At 44.7% G+C, this 22,882-nt stretch overlaps 2 protein-coding genes across 3 annotated transcripts; one reads left to right on the top strand and one right to left on the bottom strand.

Annotated features, from left to right (window-relative positions):
- Nucleotides 1–214: 214 nt before the first annotated feature.
- Nucleotides 215–12,256, bottom strand: NIF3L1 (NGG1 interacting factor 3 like 1). Of its 2 annotated transcripts, XM_083412524.1 has the most exons (8): nucleotides 12,157–12,247; nucleotides 10,936–11,011; nucleotides 9,821–10,264; nucleotides 7,621–7,786; nucleotides 6,475–6,601; nucleotides 3,367–3,505; nucleotides 1,431–1,514; nucleotides 215–536 (listed from the first exon to the last, which is right to left on the bottom strand). In XM_083412524.1, exons 3-8 carry the CDS (start codon nucleotides 10,245–10,247, stop codon nucleotides 352–354), a joined length of 1,128 nt encoding a protein of 375 aa, XP_083268650.1. In that variant the 5' UTR covers nucleotides 10,248–10,264; nucleotides 10,936–11,011; nucleotides 12,157–12,247; the 3' UTR covers nucleotides 215–351. The 2 variants fall into 2 exon arrangements, with proteins under 2 accessions (XP_083268650.1, XP_083268649.1); XM_083412523.1 differs by lacking the exon at nucleotides 10,936–11,011 and having other exon boundaries at nucleotides 12,157–12,256.
- On the top strand, nucleotides 12,234–22,417 carry PPIL3 (peptidylprolyl isomerase like 3). Its single transcript, XM_083414345.1, has 7 exons — nucleotides 12,234–12,345; nucleotides 14,850–14,923; nucleotides 16,849–16,923; nucleotides 19,038–19,131; nucleotides 21,217–21,284; nucleotides 21,536–21,654; nucleotides 22,103–22,417. The coding sequence occupies exons 2-7, from the start codon at nucleotides 14,921–14,923 to the stop codon at nucleotides 22,227–22,229; spliced, it is 486 nt and encodes a 161-aa protein (XP_083270471.1). The 5' UTR covers nucleotides 12,234–12,345; nucleotides 14,850–14,920; the 3' UTR covers nucleotides 22,230–22,417.
- The last annotated feature ends 465 nt before the right edge of the window (nucleotides 22,418–22,882 follow it).

Here is a 22,882-nt window from a genome sequence, read left to right on the forward strand (position 1 = left end):
AGTCTTTTGCCTGACTTTTGCACCCCGCCTTAGAGAGAGAGAGAGAGCTCTGCTCCCCTTGAGAACTGCCTCCCTCACAAGGTAAAATGCAGTAAGATGAGATAAAAGTATCAGCTGCCCAAAAACACAAAGGATTTGTTTATGTGGAATAAAAATTAAATAGCAGGGCACATAGTTCTCAGTTTGATAAAGAAAGTCACCTTTTGCAAACAGATTGTCAGTCAGCCATTTATTTCCAGGCAGGTTATCCCTGGCACTTTGCAAACCATATTGTGCTTTTAACCAGAGCCTCTCCCATTTTATATTTTTGTATGTTAAATACAGTCTGATGTTCTGGACCTCACACTTTTGCTATACCACTTGAAGGGGGTCTCTGTCTCTCTCGGAAACTACGATACAGATCTTGTTCTGAAGGTGCACAGCCAGCTCTTTTTGCAGCTCCAGCAGAAAGCCTCGCTCAGTGTTGCTGTGCTCGCACAAGATCACGCTGATCCCTTTGGAAACGGCATCCAGTACGTCATGGTGGGACATCTCTCCTACCAATATAATTAAGATACTGGTTATTGATTAGGACTTGGGCACTTCGCTTGTACAGTGGTGCCCTGCAAGACGAATGCCTCGCAAGACGGAAAACCCGCTAGACGAAAGGGTTTTCCGTTTTGGAGGTGCTTCGCAGGACGAATTTCCTATGGGCTTGCTTCACAAGGCGAAAATGTCTTGCGATTCCTGGGGTGTTTTTTTCGCTCCCCACCCCCTTTTTCTAAGGCACTAAGCTGCTAATAGCCTTTTAGCAGCTAATCCGCTAATCCCTTAAACCTTTAATAGCCGCTAAACCGCTAATAGCGCTAATCCGCTAATAGGGTTGCTTCGCAAGACGAAAAAACTGCTAGACGAAGAGACTCGCGGAACGGATTCTTTTCGTCTTGCGAGGCACCACTGTAATTGAGACAGAAAAGAGCCAATGGCCGTGTTGGTTAGTGAACTTACAGGCATTGGCTGAAAAGCAGAGTACAATGCATACTTTTTAAAAATGTAGTGAGGTTTCAAAAAAGATTGATCTGGGCTCAATCCAGGCAAGTTCAGTGCCGAGGAAGAGGCCCTATAGGTACCAAAAAGCTTCATTTTCCAATTTCCCATAGAACCACAAGGATGCATTGCAGGGAACTGAAGGCTATGCATGGCTCTTGCATCCCCACCCAATCCGCCATCTTTCTTTTGTGCCTGCTTCCTGCATCTCACCTTTTCCCTTCTCCCCAAGACTTAATTAAAGATGCGACATGAGATTTCCATGTGTGTTATACTTGCTGCTCTTCACTCTGCCCCTTTGGTTTAACCGTTAAACCTGGTGTCTTCCCTACCTCGATTCCTAGGCAACCAAACAGGTTCTTTGAATCGACTGCTTTCATACATTATTATTGAGAGGTTCTTACCTGTGAGGTAGAGATCACTTTCTGTGCCTTTCAGAACACTGCTTCCTGAGCCGGCGCAAAGGGCAACCGCCTTCACCTGGGATTCTACAAAATGGTAAAACCCCATTGTTACGCCGTCGGTCCTCTCAGGGAGGCTGGGGAACCTGTGGCTCTCCCAAGGATCTGATGAGAGTTGAGGTCCAACAACATTGGTCCAGAGGGCAGCAGGTTCCCCATCCTTGTGCCAAGGAGCATCATGCAGTTTCCAAAGTTTTCTACAGGAGGAGGCTATAACTTAGCAGAAGAGTACATTTTGCCTACAGGAAGCCTCATGTTCAGTTCCCACAACCAAACTCCAGCGTAAGTAAACCCTGGTTGCAATACCCTGAAAAACCTCCAGCAGCCGAAGACCATAAGGAGCTGTTGCCAGGAAGATACCACACAGCCCAGGTGGGCAAGCAGTCAAAGCCTGCATCCTAGATCCATATACAGTGGTACCCCGCAAGACAAATGCCTCGCAAGACGGAAAACCCGCCAGACGAAAGGGTTTTCCGTTTTTCGATGCGCTTCGCAGGACGAATTTCCCTATGGGCTTGCTTCGCAAGACGAAAATGTCTTGCGAGTCTTGAGATTTTTTTCCGCTCCCCACCCCTTTTTCTAAGCCGCTAAACCGCTAATAGCCTTTTAGCAGCTAATCTGCTAATCCCTTAAGCCTTTAATAGCCGCTAAACCGCTAATAGCGCTAAGCCGCTAATAGGGTTGCTTCGCAAGACGAAAAAACCGCTAGACGAAGAGACTCGCAGAACGAATTAATTTCGTCATGCGAGGCACCACTGTAATGCTATAAAACCAAGTTAAGTCCTCCACAAATCGTAGTGAGCTTCACTGGTTTTAACCTTTAAAGCCCTATATGGCCTAGGACCCTCGTACCTACGGGACTGCCTCTCCTGGTATGCCCCACAGAGAAACTTCAAATAAAAACATCTTGAAGGTCCCAGGCCACAGAGAAGTTAGGCTGGCCTCAACCAGAGCCAGGGCTTTTTCGGCCTTGGCTCCGATCTGGTGGAACGCTCTGTCACAGGAGACCAGGGCCCTGCAAGACTTGACATCTTTCCGCAGGGCCTGCAAGACAGAACTGTTCCACCAGGCCTTTGGCCAGGGCACAGCCTGACTCTCTCCCTCGGCAATCTTCGCAGAGCTCTGGCCCAATGGTTGTCAGTGGCTTGAATTAATTAATTTTATAATGAATGATTTTAGACTGTTGTTTGTGCTATACTTTTGTACTGTTTTAATATTGTTAGCCGCCCTGAGCCTGGCTTCGGCTGGGGAGGGCGGGATATAAATAAAATTTATTATTTTATTAAAATTTATTGTTTATTATTATTATTATTATTATTATTATTATTATTATTTGTTCCATGTTCCCCATTTTGAGACGGAACTGTAATTATTTTTAGCCTACCCTCAAAAAGATGTTCTGTTCAGGAAGACATTCGTTTGGATCTGCTCTCTCTTTGTGTGCATGTTTTTAAACCACTTCCAGAAGTTCCAGCTGGTCCAATTATAGACGTCTGAACTTGCTTTAGTCACTTTTACTTCTGCAATTCTAAACACACTTACTAGAGAGGAAGTCCCACTGAACTCAAAGACATTTACTTGGACGTAAGCCCCGTTAAGATTGTGTATGGCCAAGACTGGCATTCAAGCAGTGTTTTGTAATATTTATAACCTGCCTTTCCTTCAAGGATCTGAAGGCTGCTTACATGGCCAGGATACATGGGCTGCCCCCGTTTAACAGTAGGAAGAAAAACAGTCACTTCAGAATTAACTGGCTCTCTTTGCTGCAGCGAGTGGACATTCTCCTGTTGTATACAGAACAATAGACCATTTATAGGAAGTAAGTAATGCATGTCTGTGGCCCAATGTTTCTTCATATGAGGAAATACAAGTACCATACCCAATGATTTTCCAGCTCCAAGGGCTAGGCGAATATGAGACAGTCTTAAGTGGCTTTTCACTCGTTCAACCAAGACGGAAATAGAAACTGGCTCCTTCAGTGCACACAAGCGTCCCATGCCAGTATCTTCAAGAAGAGGCTGAGGAGAAGCAAAAATTAAAGAGTTCCTTTAGAAGGGCTTACACACATTTCGGCCCACTTCAACAAGTGACAGTTTCCCTAAATACAAGCACGTTTCCAAAGACCTGTGATACTCTTAAAGGACTGTACTGTATCAGTTGTTACAAAACGTTTTCCCCTCATGGGCCACTGAAAATCTGGGCAGGCTGCTTCCTGATTCTTCTACCTGTTTTAACCATTGTAAATGCACTTGTGGGACTTATAATTGCAATTTTATTGCTCCTTTCCTTTTTTTATTAATTGTGTTTTGTATTACTTGAATGCCATACAATGCAAATTGCAATAATACCAAATACAATATAAGCAATACAACAATACGAATATGTAATGCAGTGGATGTGCCACCTCCCATCTTCAACCACAGATCCACAAAAACACTGCAGAAGACCAGTTTGGGAACCCCTGGACTATTTCACGTAATTTGTTATTCTTTCTAATAAGTTATTTTAATTTTTTTTTGGAAAAGTTTTTATTGTTAAAATAATTCAGCATTAATACACATATACAGCGGTGCTTCGCAAGACGAAAATAATCCGTTCCGCGAGTCTCTTCATCTAGCGGTTTTTTCGTCTTGCGAAGCAACCCCATTAGCGGATTAGCGGATTAGCGCTATTAGCAGTTTAGCGGCTATTAAAGGCTTAAGGGATTAGCGGATTAGCTGCTAAAAGGCTATTAGCAGCTTAGTGCCTTAGAAAAAGGGGGTGGGGAGTGAAAAAAAATCGCAGGAACTCGCAAGACATTTTCGTCTTGCGAAGCAAGCCCATAGGAAATTCGTTTTGTGAAGCACCTCCAAAACGGAAAACCCTTTTGTCTAGCGGGTTTTCCGTCTTGCGAGGCATTCGTCTTGCGGGGCACCACTGTATTACAAATATACAAACATACATTTCATACAATCCTTAAAAGTGTTCAAACATACCTACACTCAATCCCACAGATAATTCCTTTTCCCATCACCATCCGCCACCCTCACCCCACCTTTGTGTTAGACTTCCAATCTACTCAATTGCAATTTCTTTCCACTTCTATTACTTTCTTTCACATACCTTTAACCTAATTTCATACTTCTTTTTCTATTACACATGATTATCCATCTTATTTAGTATTTCAGTATTTGAAACGGAACTTGTTTAATAGGAGTTCTGATTTTTCGATATGAAAAAGTTGTAAGTTATTTTAATTTTTGATGTGCCAACAGAAAGACTGAGAGCCTTTGCATTCCTACCTGGGAGCAGGCCCCATGGGCTTCAGCAAAAATGCACAGGAACGGGCTGTAACTGGAGTCTCAGGATGTAAATAGATCCCAAACTGTCTTCAAATAGTGAATGCAGCCACAACTTCCTAGTCGTCATTTCTGTCATTGCAGCGGCTTGTCCTACCCCACCCTACCAGCAACTAACCTAGTGGGAAGCACTGCCAGGAAACAGCAGTTGCATCCAGATCTGTATCAGCACATTATAGCCTCCATGAGATTACATGGCAGAGGAAAGCGATTAACATTTGCTGCATAAAATAAGCGTTTGAAATCTTGCCCTCTACCCATCTCCGTCAGTTCCCAATCTTCTCTCTCACACCCAGGAAAGAGCTCTCTTGGCTTCTTAAGCTTATACTTATCCTAGAGGCAGGGCAGAGCAACCCTCCAAACAGAATCAAGCTAACAGTGCAGGGAAAAATTACTCAGAGGCTTCAAAAAGGTGTGTGAGACACACACACATCCAATACAACAGGGCTTCAGATGCTGCTGAACTACAACTCCCATCATTCCTGGTCACGGGCCATGCTTGCTGGGGCTGCTCAGAGTTGTAGTTCCCCAAAGTTCCCCACACTTGCAATATAATGTTAAGTAGATCTGGGCAGTGCTTTTGAATTATGGTGCTGGAGGAGACTCTTGAGAGTCCCATGGACTGCAAGAAGATCAAACCTATCCATTCTGAAGGAAATCAGCCCTGAGTGCTCACTGGAAGAACAGATCATGAAGCTGAGGCTCCAATACTTTGGCCACCTCATGAGAAAAGACCCTGAGATGTTGGGAAAGATGGAGGGCACAAGGAGAAGGGGGCAACAGAGGATGAGATGGTTGGACAGTGTTCTCGAAGCTACCAGCATGAGTTTGACCAAACTGGGGGAGGCAGCAGAAGACAGGAGTGCCTGGCATGCTCTGGTCCATGGAGTCACGAAGAGTCGGACACGACTAAACAAGAAAGATATGGGCAGACAAGCTGTGCTTAAGGTGCCAAAGTACACAACAGGGTTATTGACGGAGAAGGGGAGGGCCTCTTTTAAGCTCATTGAGGTGGCTGGCCCATTCATTCCAGCTCCTTCCTAAGATAGAAGTCTTCTACTCTTCCATCAGAGCACAGTATATTTTGCAGCCTCAGGCCAGACCCCTTCCTCAAAGCAAGCCTGGATGGCTCAGTTGCTTAAAGCATGGTGCTGCTAATGCCAAAGTTGCAAACTCAATCCCTGCATATTTCTGCAGGGCTAGATGATCCTCAGGAACGCGGGTGGCGCTGTGGTCTAAACCACAGAGCCTAGGACTTGCCGATCAGAAGGTCGGCGGTTCGAATCCCCGTGATGACAGGGTGAACTCCCATTGCTCGGTCCCTGCTCCTGCCCACCTAGCAGTTCGAAAGCACATCAAAGTGCAAGTAGATAAATAGGTACCACTCTGGTGAAAAGGTAAACAGCATTTCTGTGCGCTGCTCTGGTTTCGCCAGAAGCGGCTTAGTCATGCTGGCCACATGACCTGGGAAAAATGTCTGTGGACAAACGCCGGCTCCCTCGGCCAGTAAAGCGAGATGAGCGCCGCAACCCCAGAGTCGCTCGTGACTGGACTTAACTGTCAGGGTTCCTTTACCTTTACGTTAGATGATCCTCACGATGCCTCCCAATTCTTAGAATTCTCTGTTTCCCTGCACACGTGTGACTTACCTTCTGTAATGATACGATTTCAGTCTTTTGATAGAGAAGACTGTTCTGGGAGAGCAAGGCCACCACTTGCAGCAAAGCTTGCTGGGTGCAGTTCACGCCGACTCGTGTCTGCTCTTCCCCTCCAACCCTTGGGGAAATTGTAACTTTTTAATATTATTTTTTATTTAAAAAAATCAGTTGTGATCTACTAATTATGCTTTGGGTGAGTAACATTAACTCCAATGCTCTCTTGAAAGTAGGCTCAGAAGCTGCTTCTCTACCCCATCCATGGTCTTTGGCCCTCCAGACGTTGATGGACTCTCTGCCGTCATCCCTCATTACTGGCTCCTAGTTGGGACTGATGAGAGTTGGGGTCCAACAATATCTGCAGGGCCACAGGTGGCTCCACAACCTCTTCCATGCTAGGATCCATGCAAGGATCCACATCCTCTTCCATGCTAACCTCTCTTTGAAAAGGTTGGGTCAGGTCATTCAAATGTTCAACCCATATCCACAATGCTCACTTATCTCCCATAATATGATATTGGGGGTCATACTACAAATTCTGTTGCAGTGTCTAGTGGCAGTTATGGATTGGATGAGGATGAAGAAATGGAAGCTTTATCCAGTTAAGATGGACATACTGGGGACTAGAGGATCTAGTGATCTTAGGAGGTATTTTGCATGTTGTGGAAAGAGTTGTCTTCCCTCTGAAGGTTTGGGGTTTTCTGGATATAGCCCTGCTCCTGGGTGCTCAAAGTAGCCAGAAATGGCTCCTACCAGCAATAACTTATTTAATTCATACATTAAATTTCTATCCTGCTTTTCACCACACAGCAATCCCAGGGCAAGTTACTTTCTAAATGTAAACCAATATACCAAACATTCGTTAAAAGTCATTAACACCAAGCCAAGATTCTTAAAACATCATTTCACAATTTGCTCCTATACTTGTATGCCATTTGAGCCCTTTCCTGGGAAAATGGGGCCTGGTCTTATTCATACACTAGTCACTTTTGGATTAGATTATCTAGGGAATCGGCATGTCTGCAGAAAAAGGGGTTGGCAAATCACAATATCTGACTGGGCCAGCAAGGCCACCCGCCAGAATTATTGGTTTCTGTTTGACAGCAAGAGTGAAACGCCTTGGGTAGCCTTCAACATTACCTGGCAGGAACAGTTGTGATAAACGACACCTCTGGCACCCCACGCAAACTGGACAAAATTGTGTCTAGGTTGTCGTCCGGGCAAGCAGTAAACTCAACGTGGAAAGACCCCCCTGTGGGGTAACTGGAAGCTGTTGCAGGCTGCAAGGGAGCAGAGCTGCAGGGACCTGAGGAAAAAGAAAAGTACCACGTTAAAGGATTTCAACATCACACATGGCAAAGTTCTATCTTCCTTGCAGCCAGATGGCATATTTTCTGAAAGTAGAAATCATAAGATTTTAGCCAGGTCTCCAAGCACCCATCAAGCTTCAGCCAGCATGGCCACTGGACACACGACGGGAGCTCAAGTCCAACAACATCTAGAGGGCACCAGCTTGGGAAGGCTTCTCTAGGAAATCTGTCTGCAAATTGGGTGTACAGAAAGACAATGTTCTGCACTGCTTTAGAAAGGCTGTTCATTTCATAAAGCCCTAGTCACCATTTATGTCTGTGTTAGACCTCTCTCTTCCTATAACCATGCAGTGATTCCATGGCAGCGTTTATTTATAATTATAAAAAGGTAAAGGGACCCCTGACCATTAGGTCCAGTCGTGACCGACTCGGATTGTGGTGCTCATCTCGCTTTATTGGCCGAGGGAGTACAGCTTCCGGGTCATGTGGCCAGCATGATTAAGCCGCTTCTGGTGAACCAGAGCAGCGCATGGAAACGCCGTTTACCTTCCCGCCAGAGTGGTACCTATTTATCTACTTGCACTTTGACGTGCTTTCGAACTGCTAGGTTGGCAGGAGCGGGGACCGAGCAGCGGGAGCTCACCCTGTTGTGGGGATTCGAACCGCCGACCTTCTGATCGGTAAGTCCTAGGCTCTGTGGTTTAACCCACAGTGCCACCCATGTCCCTTCATTTATAATTATATCTTTCCCTTATTCTGAGGAACTCAGGGTGGAACATGTGAAGATCCTAGATTGCCTCCTAGCCTAGGCTCAGACGGAGACTGCGGCCGTGTGACTGCAATGACTACATTTAGATGTCATCAGACTACGTTGATATAAAAAAGCCGGGTCAGATTTTTTCAGAAGATGAAAGGCAAATGCATTCCAGATTCAGCTGGTGAACTGGAACGCAGACCTTGCTGATTACACAAACAAGTCAAAAGTAGAAAATAGGCTGAATTGATGAAACTTGTGCCACAGGTCAGGAATACACGTGTGAGTGTGAGCCCACAGTCCATTCCTAAGCACTTAAGCATGGTGAAGAGATTGGCCGTGAATTCACATCTGCACTGCTTCAGTATAATAGGGCAGCTTCTACATTCACTGCCACAGCTATCCTTCTGCAAGCCATTGAGCTTGGTCTCTGTGCAGGACTTTTCAAGAGCAGAAAATATCAACATTAAATGTTGAAATGAAATGAAATGAATTTATTAATACGGTCACAGACCAGCTTCAACCCACACAATATCACAAGTCATAAAAAATATCAGAAATACAAGGGACAATATGACAATGACAAGGATTTAAATATAAAAATTAAAATTAATTGATAACCTGCCCCCTGTAATTAACATTTAGGGGATTGGGCATTATGGGATACCACTTGCTTCCTGCGATTGATTGCAGACGCACAGAATTTAGCTACATTTAATGTAGTCTTGGGCTTCTTGTCCTCTAGCAGTAGTTTTAGACTATGGTATTCCGATTCTTTCCTAAACTTTTGCAAAACAGGTGTAATAAAAGTCAAACGTATGTCCTCATAAAGACGACAACGTAATAGTACATGTGAAGCAGTTTCAACTTTCAACGAGCCACAAGGACAGACCCATGTTGTGTATGGTTTACCCTCAAATCTGCCCTGAAGTAAGGCAGAAGGGAGAACGTTAAATCTGGCGAGGGTAAAAGACCGTCTGTATTTGGGTATCTGTAGACCTGACAGATAGTTAGCTGGAGAGAAACCTCTCCCATGGTCCCTTATTGCTGGATGTTTGATCATTTTGCTCATGTGGCATTGTAATTCTATGACCCAGATACGCTGGCGGATTGTGGTCCTAGCTTTCTCGAAGCCTGTTAAATGTTAGGAGGAACATTAGTGTTGTTGTTTTTTAAAAAAGTGCTGATATGCTATGGTTAGTTTTCTTCATGCATGGCCCATCCCAATATATAAATTTTGACATTCATTTTATATTTAAAAACAGTAATGTCTCACCAAGTCCTTTTGCAAGCCAGTTATTGACTCCATGAGGTACAGCGTCATACGCAGTATGTGGAGAATAAATGCCAATTCGGTTCTCCAAGGCTCGGATCACAAGACGTTCCTTCCACGTTTTCCATGTTACGCGTTTCAGTGGTTGGAAAATAGGTGGGTGGTAAGAGAGAATGAGATCGGCCTTCTTTTGCAGGGCTTCTTCCATCACTTGTTCTGTGAGGTCATTGGTCAAGAAGAGGGTGCGGACAGAATGGGGAGGGCTTGGCTCAACCAGGAGCCCCACATTGTCCCAACTTTCGGCCAGAGAGAGCGAAGCAAAATCATTAAGGGAAGAAACGAGAACTTTCAGATCCATGAAGGACCGCACAGTCAAATTGATCAAAGACCGTATGTGCAAGAACTGCCTCGGAATCCGATTCAGTTGCATACAGGTCCCTAAAGAACCTGAAAGGTAAGGAAGAAGAAAAAATCAGTAGGTCTACCAATATTTATTTTATTTCATAAAATTTATATACCAAGTGTGGAAAAACCTCAGAGAGGTTTACAACAGGGGTAGGCAACCTAAAGAGGGACACGGGTGGTGTTGTGGTCTAAACCACAGAGCCTAGGGCTTGCTGATCAGAAGGTCAGCAGTTCGAATCCCTGTGATGCGGTGAGCTCCCGTTGCTCGGTCCCAGCTCCTGCCCACCTAGCAGTTCGAAAGCACGTCAGAGTGCAAGTAGATAAATAGGTACCATTCCGGTGGGAAGGTAAACGGCGTTTCCATGCGCTGCTCTGGTTCGCCAGAAGCGGCTTAGTCATGCTGGCCACATGACCTGGAAGCTGTACGCCGGCTCCCTCGGCCAATAAAGCGAGATGAGCACCGCAACCCCACTCAGACCTAATAGTCAGGGGTCCCTTTACCTTTACCTTTAGGCAACCTAAGGCCCATGGGCGGGGGGTTGTTTAACTGGCCCACAAGCTGCCCTTGAACCCAGTCGCCCGCTTGGCGAGTCCCCACGTGCTGCGCTAAAGTGGCACAGCACGGGGACTCGCTTCTGCAGCACCATGCGCATGCGCCAAAAATCATGTCTGCACAGACACAGATGCCTGAAATCGCGGGCGCACACGCTCACACACATGCACAATCCGGCCCACAGAGTGATCTCTGCTCTAGTGACCCGGCCCAGGCGAGGTAAACCTTGCCGACCCCTGGTTTACAATAAAAGATAAAACAATAAAATTATCACTAAAAAAATGTACAACCGTAATTTAAAACATGTAGAAGTTTAAGCCCGCAGTAGAATAAGACTAAAACAGAACTCCCACAAGCTTCCTAAACATCTGGGTAGGGTAAGATGCAATAGAATATAAAAGAAATACACCCCTTAATAATTTAAAACAACTCTTGTTTAATGCAGAACTGAAAATGAATGGCAAATAAATTCACAGGAAATTTTCCAATCATAACATCTTCTCTGGGAATGTTACATCTGTCATGAGCAAACTGCCTAACCATGGACAGGATTTTACCAAAATTTTATCCAAAGTGTTTTGACGAAAAGGTTCAGAACCACTGTTCACAGGATTAACCATGGGGATGGGAAAATTGTGCGCCTCTTTGCAGTGCTATAGCTGAGGTTGAGCACTATTGTGTACTAGATTTTGAAGAAATTTTGCATCCAAGGAATTTACACTGTAGCAGCAAACAACACAATTGCTGGCCTCATCCAAACTTTCATTTCTCTAACAATGTGGTAATAGCCGAAGTCTCCCCAGCTTTTTTTGGTGGGGGAGAGAAATGTCCCCTCCACTGCAAATAAATCTTCTCCCCATTTATTCTCAATCCACACCTTTTTTGAACAGCTGGTTTAAAAAACTCATAGATAGATGTAAAAAGCTCATCACAGTGGAAATTATCTGGGCTACTCTTTTAAAAGAAAAAGAAAAACCTCTAAAGGGCAAAAGCTCAAGATAAAGCAAGAGATCTACTCTCACAGAAGTGAATCTAGAAAAGTAGCCTCACTAGTGTCCACACGTTACCAAAAAAAACCACCTCCATTCCAGTTAGAATAACCTAGTGGGCCAAAAATCGAAAGGACAAGAAGCATAAGAATCCTGGCTACAAAACTTGTCATTTATAAAATCCTTCTATTAAGTATTTCAGGGGTAGAGAATATGCTTTAATATGAACGCCCCAAAAGTGAAAGTCTGGGGGAGCGAATAAAGAGGTGACAGGAAGAGGGCAGGGAGACGGATGTTATTCTGTGCAAAGAGAATCATCATTGACAATAATAATAATTTTAAAAACCCAAACACTGCATGCATTTTCTTGCATGCATTTTTTTGGTACTTACAGAACGTGCAGAACGAGGATCAGGATACACCGAAGGCCTGACTCTGCTCGGCTCCTCCTTCGCTCCGCGGCCCAAATCCGGCGCCGCCTCCTGCTCCCCCCGGGCGGGCTCCCAGGCTCGGGGAAGCGCTACTTCCTGCCCGGGTCCCACGAGGAGCAAAGCGGCGCCCAGGCTGCCGTCCCTTCTTAGGTAAGCGGTGAGCGGCGCAGGATCAGAGCCCGACCCTTTAGCAGTGCAGGATCTGTTCATTTGCAGCGGGGGGCGGGGTGGAGATGCAGCGGGTTGATCAAAAGGTATTTCTGCAACAATAAACAATAAAAACAAGAGTTCGTAGCTGCAGTAGCAGCCTTGATTTTCACTGCCCGCCTTCTTCTTCTTCTTCTTACCCCGCCCATCTGCCACTCTGGGCGGCTCCCAACAGAATATTAAAAACATGCTAAAACATCAAAAATTTACCTAAACAAAGTAGGGGGGGGGGAGAGGAAGTAAGGATGCTGCGTCCCTGTTATTTCGCTTACCTGGGAGAAAGTGCTCCTGAACTCAGCGTGTATTCTTCAGATCAGGTTATATCTTGCTCTTTGGATGTAAGTCCCAGCCCAGTTCAGTGGTGTTTACTTCTGAGTAAACATGCTTAGGATCAGGTCATAGGAGCCAACTCCTAGGGGCCAAGGGGTTTCCCCCCCCATATTGTATTCAAGTTGGCACCCCTAGATCAGCTTGCACAGAGCAATGGATTTGGTGAAACCAGAATGCTATGTGTTTGTGTATACAGTTGTTGTAAACAAAAAATTGCCCTTTTCCCTTATGGGGTATCCAAGATCCCATATAGGGTCCTTACATAGGTTCCCTATTGGTAGGAGAGAATAACAGAGGCCAACCAGAGAATATTGAGAAGCAAGGCAGCAAGTAAGCTTGATCTTTATTGAACTGTTGCAACAGGGTGCTCCCCTCACCCGCAGGAGAGAGGAGGAACCCAGAAAAATGGCGCGCAAGGCTTTATAAAGACTTTTGAAATTGCCACCCTGTAGATCAAGATCACCCCCAGAAACATCATACCTACATCACAGAAGGGGTGTAGCTCAAGACCACCCCTCAGATACATCATACCTACATCACAGAAAAGGCGGTCTTAAAACAGAAATTTGAATGTTGTTTTTCTCCTGTCTGGCAGGTTACTTGATTGGATTGCCTGGGTAGCCTGGCAAGTCTTTATGTAATGATAAATACTTAGTTCCTGGGCTATGTCACAGGCTCACACCCTATTCAAACAGAGACATACCCTTAAGACAGGATTTGTGAGGAAAGAGAAAATGGGGAGGTTTCCCACTTTGACCTTGCAGAGAAAACATTTGCTCAGTTTAGGAATCAAAATGGTTCCAGGTTGGTCTTCCTGTGCTGATCTATGTACGTGCTTGGTTAGTACACTTATGAACATTACCATATACAGTGGTGCCTCGCAAGACGAATAGAATCCGTTCCGCGAGTCTCTTCGTCTTGCGGTTTTTTTCGTCTTGCGAAGCAAGCCCATTAGCGGATTAGCGCTATTAGCGGTTTAGCGGCTATTAAAGGCTTAAGGGGTTAGCGGATTAGCTGCTAAAAGGCTATTAGCGGCTTACATCAGCTGATAAGCGGCTTAGATCAGCTGTTAAGCGGCTTAGCGATCAGCTGTTAAGCGGCTTAGGGGCTTGGGGAAAAGGGGGAGGGGAAAAAAAACACCCAGGAATCGCAAGACATTTTCGTCTTGCAAAGCAAGCCCATAGCAAATTCGTTTTGCGAAGCACCTCCAAAACGGAAAACCCTTTCGTCTAGCGGGTTTTCCGTCTTGCGGGGCACCACTGTATCTAAGACCATAAAATTCCTATCACAGTGCTACCTCAATATTAAACGTAGCTTTAATGCTGAGCCTTGGGCTTGCCAGTCAGAAGGTCGGCGGTTCGAATCCCTGCGACAGGGTGAGCTCCCGTTGCTCAGTCCCTGCTCCTGCCAAGCTAGCAGTTCGAAAGCACGTCAAGGTGCAAGTAGATAAATAGGTACCACTCCGGCGGGAAGGTAAACAGCGTTTCCATGCACTGCTCTGGTTCGCCAGAAGTGGCTTAGTCATGCTGGCCACATGACCCGGAAGTTGTACGCCGGCTCCCTCGGCCAATAAAGCGAGATGAGCGCTGCAGCCCCAGAGTCGGCCACAACTGTACCTAATGGTCACGGGTCCCTTTACCTAATATTAAATAGCTTCAACATTGATGTAGATGTAACATGAATGACAGGAGTGTGAGAGACAGGGGTGGGGAATGATGTATAGAGCTGTCCTGAAGGTCAGATCACCTGATTCTTAAGGATAGACATATACTTATTACATGTACAGGAACTGCAGAATCTCTCAAATTTAAAGGTTCCCATGGAGAGGGAAAACAAAATATATCTGCTGGCAGCCTATGTGGAAGGGGTCCTAAAATGGGGTTGTTGTTACATCAGTGGTGAATAGATGAGGTTGCTTTTTCTCTTTTGGGTAGCTTATTATCCTAGAAAAAATATCAGCCATTTTTTTAATATACAGCAAGGAGTGGGTGTAAGATTATGATGTTGCTGTTGACAATCTTCTTAAGAAAGAAGAAGAAGCAACAAACTGAATTTATGTACTCTCTCTCTCCTCCCTCCCATGGCAAATTATGATGCTCTGTCTTCTGTTGCTGCAGAATTGTGAAATCCTGACGGGTTCAGATGCTGTTGCCTCTTCTGATACGCTTTTCATTCTTGGCCAGCAAAGATGGTAAGACTGGTTATTTCATTACCCTATCTGCTTTTAAGATAACCATTGGAGACTTCCATAAATAATCTTCCAGTTTAGTTTCATAATACAGTTATTTAGTAGTCCAATTGTTTTTATTTTGATTATATATTTTGTGGTTTTATATTTTGATTTTGTTCTGTGAACCGCCCTGAGATTTCCGGGTACAGTGGTACCTCTAGATACGAACGGGATCCGTTCCGGAGCCTTGTTCGCATCTAGAAGCAAACGTAACTAGCGATGGCACGTCTGCGCATGCACGCATTGCTTTTCACCACTTCTGCGCATGCGCGTGACGTCGTTTTGAGCGTCTGCGCATGCACAAGTGGCGAAAGCCGGAAGTAATGCGCTCTGTTACTTCCGGGTTGCTGCAGAGCGCAACTCGAACGTGCTCAATTCGAAGCGTATTCAGCCCGAGGTATGACAGTATAGGGCACCATATAGCTTCAGTTATTATTGTTAATAATAAATAATAATAATAATGATAGTATAAAGTGCTTCTCACACATTATCTCAGTAATCCTCACAATTTTAAAAAAGTGGTTTCTTAGACTTGTATATCACTTTACATTAAAAAGCAATTTACAATGCAGTAGACCTGCAACTGACACGGTGGTTAACGTTCCATGGATAGTGCATAAAGCCAAAATCACACATAGTGAAAACACATTGGGTGCAGTGGCAGGTGGGATTGCAAAAGTTTCCGCCTTCCCTTTAAATTATTATTGTTATTGTTTTACCAAGTGCATAAAGCCAAATGCACACAAGTTAAATGTGCCAAAGTTGCGGGTCTACTGCACATGTAAAATGCAATAAAACATAATAAAAACATTGAAACAAATGAACAAAATCCATACAGTAATAATTATATAAAACAGACGCTAAAGCCTGGATTGGATAGCTTTAACTAAAAACTAATGATGGGCATGCTTGATTTAAGATTTTAATTCTTCCCCACTTCCCAGACTGTGACCTTTTACGCAGTTGCATGTACTTCCTGTGTCATATGCATAGGATCCGTCCTACATAAATACCTTGCAGTTGAATTATTTTTCCCTCTGGGCTGCAGACTTGATCAGGACTTCAGTGCAAATGTTCTTTAGGCCTTTCCCCTAAACATTCCTGAAGCATCTTTGCGGAAGCTGGTTGAATTCCCATACCTTATAATTCCTGCAAGAGGGGTCAAGTTTCCACAATCGGAAAACCTGCCTGTTTGAAGGGAGAGTTTTGTTTGCATCCTGATATTCTATGTGTGCATTCTGAGCCAGATACCTCGGCCGGGGTGGAGGCGAAGCTAACTAGTTGTGGAAATGCAGTACTTTACTTGCAAAAGGATAGCTAAACAGAATTTGGAGGCGGCATGCGTTATTGGGTTGTTGTTTTTATTTTGATTGTATACATTGTGGTTTTATATTTTGATTTTGTTCTGTGGACCGCCCTGAGACCTCCAGGTATAGGGCGGTATATAAGCTCAATAAATAAATAAAATAAAAGAATAAATATTAAACTTTTTGGAGAGCCAGTGTGGTGTAGTGGTTAAGAGCGGTAGTCACGTAATCTGGGGAACCGGGTTCGCGTCTCCGCTCCTCCACATGCAGCTGCTGGGTGACCTTGGGCCAGTCACACTTCTCTGAAGTCTCTCAGCCCCACTCACCTCACAGAGTGTTTGTTGTGGGGGAGGAAGGGAAAGGAGAATGTGAGCCGCTTTGAGACTCCTTAAAGGGAGTGAAAGGCGGGATATCAAATCCAAACTCTTCTTCTTCTTCTGTCTGCAAATAATTTTAAGATACTGTTGTGTGTGCTGCTCCTCTTGCTCTGAGATAACCCGGCTTAATTGTATTGCTGATTTGGCTGCTGTTTGCCTGAACTGCTGTGAATAAATAATAATTTTTCCTCACCACCCCCAGGCTGTGACCCTACACACCGATGTGGGAGAAATTAAAATAGAGCTATTCTGTGAAAGAGCACCCAAGGCATGTGAAGTAAGTGATGGCCCCCCCTTCTCTTTCCGTCCCCCCCCCCGCCCCCAGACACACTACAGAAGGGGGAGACAGGACACATTGCTCTTTCCAGAGGTCTGAACTGATGGCTTGCAAAGGGCTATTGAAATTAGGCTAAAGGGCCACAGGTTGCCCACCTCTGTCTGTTAAATAATATGAGCAGCCACCTTCTATGTTTAGATTTCATATACCAAATTGAGAGCCGGTGCGATGAGTTAGTTGAGTGTGTTGGACTAGTAGCCGCGAGACCAGGGTTCAAATTCCCCACTCTGCCATGAAGCTAACTGGATGTCATTGGGTTAGTCACTGACATCGGGTCACTCTTAGCCTAACCTACCTCATTGCTTTTGAATTATGGTGCTGGAGGAGACTCTTGAGAGTCCCATGGTCTGCAAGAAGATCAAACCTCTCCATTCTGAAGGAAATCAGCCCCGAGTGCTCACTGGAAGGACAGATCCTGAAGCTGAGGCTCCAGTACTTTGGCCACCTCATGAGAAGAGAAGACTCCCTGGAAAAGACCCTGATGTTGGGAAAGATGGAGGGCACAAGGAGAAGGGGACGGCAGAGGACGAGATGGTTGGACAGTGTTATTGAAGCTATGAACATGAGTTTGACCAAACTGCGGGAGGCAGTGGAAGACAGGAGTGCCTGGCGTGCTCTGGTCCATGGGGTCACGAAGAGTCGGATACAACTAAATGACTAAACAACAACAACCCCATGGGGTTTCTGTAGGGATTAAATGGGGAGGGGGAGAATCATGTATGCAACCTTCAGCTCCTGGGAGGAAATGGTTGGATAAAAATAGAATAAAATAATTCACTTAAATTTAATTCTCATTAAGGTACAATCGAACATGAAAAGGTAGGTAGGGTTAGTGAATCATCCTTGTTTCCTGTTAGAATAGGTGCTTTCATTCCTTAGTAGGCAGTCTGCTGTAATTAAAAGAGCTACGCCCTGACGCCTTTGCACCCGCTGATCCAGTTTCCTTTGAGGCACGTTCTGTTTTCAAAATAGTTTCACCAGATAAAGATAAGCCAGTCTTCAGTTCATTCCATCGGCTGCAAATAGTAGAATGTAATATAAATGACCTGCTGGGACGCGGTGGCGCTGTGGGTTAAACCATAGAGCCTAGGACTTGCTGATCAGAAGGTTGGCGGTTCAAATCCCCGCGACAGGGTGAGCTCCCGTTGCTCAGTCCCTGCTCCTGCCAACCTAGCAGTTCGAAAGCACGTCAAAGTGCAAGTAGATAAATAGGTACCGCTCTGGTGGGAAGGTAAATGGTGTTTCCGTGCGCTGCTCTGGTTCGCCAGAAGCGGCTTAGTCATGCTGGCCACATGACCCGGAAGCTGTACGCCGGCTCCCTCGGCCAGTAAAGCGAGATGAGCACCTCAACCCCAGAGTCGGTCACGACTGGACCTAATGGTCAGGGGTCCCTTTACCTTTAACATAAATGAATATGGTGTTCGGATAAAGATTTGTTATTTCATAACAACAGATGAAAATTAAAAGATGAAAAACCAAGCAAGAATAAAAAGGGGGGAAAGGAAAGGGGAAAAAGAATGAAAGAAAAAAGCAAGAATAAAAGTTGTAGACACATAAAGGAAGACTATGTTATTTGATTCCCAAGTATCATTACAGATTTGTCAAGGTTGTCTTGAAAAAGATGCTTCCAACGAAGGGATGCCAAATTGTATAAAATTTGTCTGGAGGTTTTAGTCCTTGTCTAAATCTCAAATTATGCGGAACTTTCTCCATTATAGCTATATTAACATAAAATGAATGCTGGTTAGATGAAAGGTGCTTCCAGGCAGGAATTTATTTTGCATTGCCAGCAGCTTGTCTATGCAAGTTTTACACACAGTTGTTTTTACTCAAATTTTGTTACATTTAATCTGGATTTTCTAACACCACAAAAAATTAGATTGGCAAAAAAAAAAGTGGTTTAAATAATTTAAAGGTTACAGCAGTTAGTGCTGGAAAGAAAAGGGAAAAGAAAGGAACATGTGATTCAAAGGGGACAAAATTTTATGTCCTCGTACCATTTTGCATTTTACTGCTGGTTTATTTCTTAACTAGGCTTCTGGTTCTTTTTCTAGAATTTTCTGGCACTCTGCGCTAGTAACTACTACAATGGCTGTATTTTTCACCGGAATATCAAAGGATTTATGGTGCAGACTGGAGATCCAACAGGTAATTCCTTTTTTTAAAGTTAGATATGTCTTAAACCATTTTCTTGGAGCACTGTGAGAAGCATCGGTCAACATGAGAACTGTTGTTGTGCTATTGAATTCTTTCAAACAAATAGATACTAATTTTGAATTTTAAAGGGCAGTACTGTATATGCAAGGAAGGCCAGTCAAGGCTACAGGCTGTATAGATCGTATTTCAAAAAAAGTATCCAGTGCATCACAATAATAATATTTAGCGTGTTTGTAGAGCCCCATTAGAGCAATCTTATAATGTAGGCCAACTCTAATATCCCATGTTGCCTATGAAGGCTTGAGATGCGGAGAATAGTGATCTTTCTAAGAGTGGCAAGTTCACGGTGGTGAGCATTGAATTGAAACTGCAAACCAGGAGATTCTCAATTCGACCTCCTGATTCACAGCTCAGTCTCTTAGTGAAATGGCTGGTTCTTGTATACAACAGGAAATTGAGAAAACACTCGTTAGTGAAGGTGCAAAATATGTCAGAAAAGGTCAGCTGCAAGTGGAATTTGCTGTGACTTTTCTTAGATCAGTGGACTCTGCTCAGATATTGATAGCATCCACCTGGTTCCTTCATGCTGACCTGTTAATATCATCCTTTGCCAACATAGAGATTGGAGCCAGTCAGATCAATGTCTGTTTCCTTTGAAATTAGTGCTAATATTTAACCCTAGTACCTACTAACTATTGGGACGCGGGTGGCACTGTGGGTTAAACCACAGAGCCTAGGACTTGCCGATCAGAAGGTTGGCGGTTCGAATCCCTGCGATGGGGTGAGCTCCCGTTGCTCGGTCCCTGCTCCTGCCCACCTAGCAGTTTGAAAACATGTCAAAGTGCAAGTAGATAAATAGGTACCACTCCAGCAGGAAGGTAAACGGTGTTTCCGTGCGCTGCTCTGGTTTGCCAGAAGCGGCTTAGTCATGCTGGCCACATGACCTGGAAGCTGTACGCCGGCTCCCTCGGCCAATAAAGCGAGATGAGCGCCGCAACCCCAGAGTCGGTCAGGACTGGACCTAATGGTCAGGGGTCCCTTTACCTTTACCTAATAACTATGCAAGTCCTAAATCATCTGAAAGGTGCTTAAGAAGGGGAAATCTAGGGGGTTAGGCTTGGACACCATCTGAACGTACATGATTTGGGAACCTTTCAGAATCTAACCAGAATCTGCACGAAAGACCGCTTGGGAATCCAGTGCAAATTCCTTTGAGTTCTATGATATTGGGGGATAATAGCGTCATAAATAGGTTGCTTCTGAAATGGAGGTACAATACAGTCCTCCCAATTCTGGCTCTTTCTACCCTGTAGATGCCTTGCAGTATGTTTGCTTTATTGTCTTCTTGCATATTTGGGGAGTTCGGGGGAGTGGCATGGGCTGTTCTCTGATCTGCAGTGAGGTTTTTGAGAGATGAGAAATGGCATGAGTCTGTTATGCTGCTGAGAAAGTCTTTTCATTATTTCTTGCCTTTTTTCCAAACAGCAGCACAAACCAGAGAGGACATCTCCTCTTGCTTAGTCATCACCAATTTGCTACGGACTTAAGGGAGATATGTGTATGTTGTGGACATGGGGGAAAGGTGCCTGGATTTGTAGGAATCCTGCTAACCTATTGTAATGGTTCTAGGGGTTGCTCGTGTGTAAGCCGGTGCAAACACCTGGCTGGGTTGCCTGAGTGAACCTTTTCTGTCCGGACAGCCACTCACCCGTTGCTGTCTCAATCGCTGGCAGAATCCGTCAGTGGGCGTTTCTTAAACTTCTTCCAGCAAAGAAGCTCTTTGACGCCTAGTCTCCTCCTACTCTCTCTGCGCGAAAGCCTTCTGCGCAAGGAGGGCGTAGGCAGCGGAGGACCTCTACTCTCCCTGCTGGTCCCCGGCAAGGAGTCATGGGACCGCCTCGCCGCTTCCCCCATCTGCCCCCCTTCTCCACTGGTGCTACGCTGATTCTCTTCCCCAGAAGACGGGCTGCTTCTTCCAATCCCAGGACGCTCTCCGGAATCCCTCTGGATTTTGCTCTCTCCCTCCGGCACTGACACCTATCTACCCAACTTCCCCCATCCCTCTTGTTCTTTCAGGCTCCGGAAAAGGAGGAAATAGCATTTGGGGCAGAAAATTTGAAGATGAATACAGTGAATACTTAAAAGTATGTTTTGCTTTGTTCATTAACAGTTTCTTCTTGCTGTACGTTTATGTGAACTGGGAAGTTGCCCTTTTTTTGGCTTGGAAGGAAACGACACAAACCCAGAGATGTAGTAGCTTATAATAATAATTTATTGCATTTTAGTGTGTTACATTTTAAGACCATCTAGTGAAAGGCAGGAGAAAAATGCTATAATAATAATAAAAAGACTTGTTTTTGGGTCCCCACTCCCACTTTCCATCTTCCTCTCTCAGCACAGTGTCCGTGGAGTTGTTTCTATGGCAAATAATGGTCCAAATACAAATGGGTCTCAATTCTTCATCACCTACGGCAAACAGCCACACCTGGACATGAAATACACTGTGTTTGGGAAGTGAGTATTACAGTATTGAATTGTTTAATGCAGGATTTAATTCTGTCATCATACTCGAGCTGGCGGCCACATGAACTGCGTCATGCCAACCTTAAGTTTTTATGTACAGTGGTACCTCGGGTTACATACGCTTCAGGTTACAGACTCCACTAACCCAGAAATAGTACCTCGGGTTAAGAACTTTGCTTCAGGATCAGAACAGAAATCGTGCTCCGGCAGCACGGCGGCAGCAGCGGGAGGCCCCATTAGCTAAAGTGGTGCTTTAGGTTAAGAACAGTTTCCGGTTAAGAACGGACCTCCGGAACGAATTAAGTACTTAACCAGAGGTACCACTGTATATCAGAAGACGTATCATTCCACGAGGTTGAAAAATTGTCATCCAAAGTTTGTGCCTTTCTGTGCAGGGAGGTTCTCATTGCTATTTTTCATTTCTTGCCTGCTCAAACAGGGTAATCGATGGCTTGGATACCCTGGATGAGCTGGAGAAACTGCCAGTGAACGAGAAGACATTCCGCCCTCTTAATGACGTCCATGTTAAAGATGTTACAATCCACGCAAACCCTTTTGCTCAGTAGCTGCAAAGCGCCCATGCAGATTCCTGGCTTGAAAAACTGCTGGTGGGTCTTTGAAGACACATGGGCTTGTGCCTTCTCTTGGAATTACGGACTTCCTAAGCTGTTCAAATTTCAGCCATTCATGAGGGGGAAAGGCCACCATTTGATGTGTGAAATTGTACACATTTAACAAATCTGTGCTAATGTTTTTTAAAATAAATAAATAAATACACACATATATATTAATCAACTCCTGTTTTCCTGCTAAATTCCATCAGGATTATACCAGCTGTTCTTTCAAAATGCTTTGTATGCAGACTCTTGTCTTCAAGGCTGGGGTTGGTTGAACAATTGGGACAAATGGTGTAATCGTCCCACAACCTTATGGCAGGCCTCATCCACACACTTAGGCCTCATCTACACACCTCAGTGGCCAGCTTGTAGTTTAATTTCCCTCCCTCCAGGGCTCCCTCACACCCAGCCAAAATGCAGCCCATAGAAGAAGCCTCCTTGCTCCACCTTGACATTGCCCTCTTGCGAAGCAAAACACAACTTTTCCAAATGGGCCCATGAACTGAGCAGGTGCAGGGACCATGATTATTTTTGTAATGCTTTTTGTGTCCCCATCTAATCTTGCCTCTTTTTCTTCTCTTCTCTATTTATTGAAAGGGGCA

The sequence above is a fragment of the Podarcis tiliguerta genome (assembly GCF_965153285.1).
Source record: "Podarcis tiliguerta genome assembly, chromosome: 1".
NCBI classification, from domain to species: domain Eukaryota; kingdom Metazoa; phylum Chordata; class Lepidosauria; order Squamata; family Lacertidae; genus Podarcis; species Podarcis tiliguerta.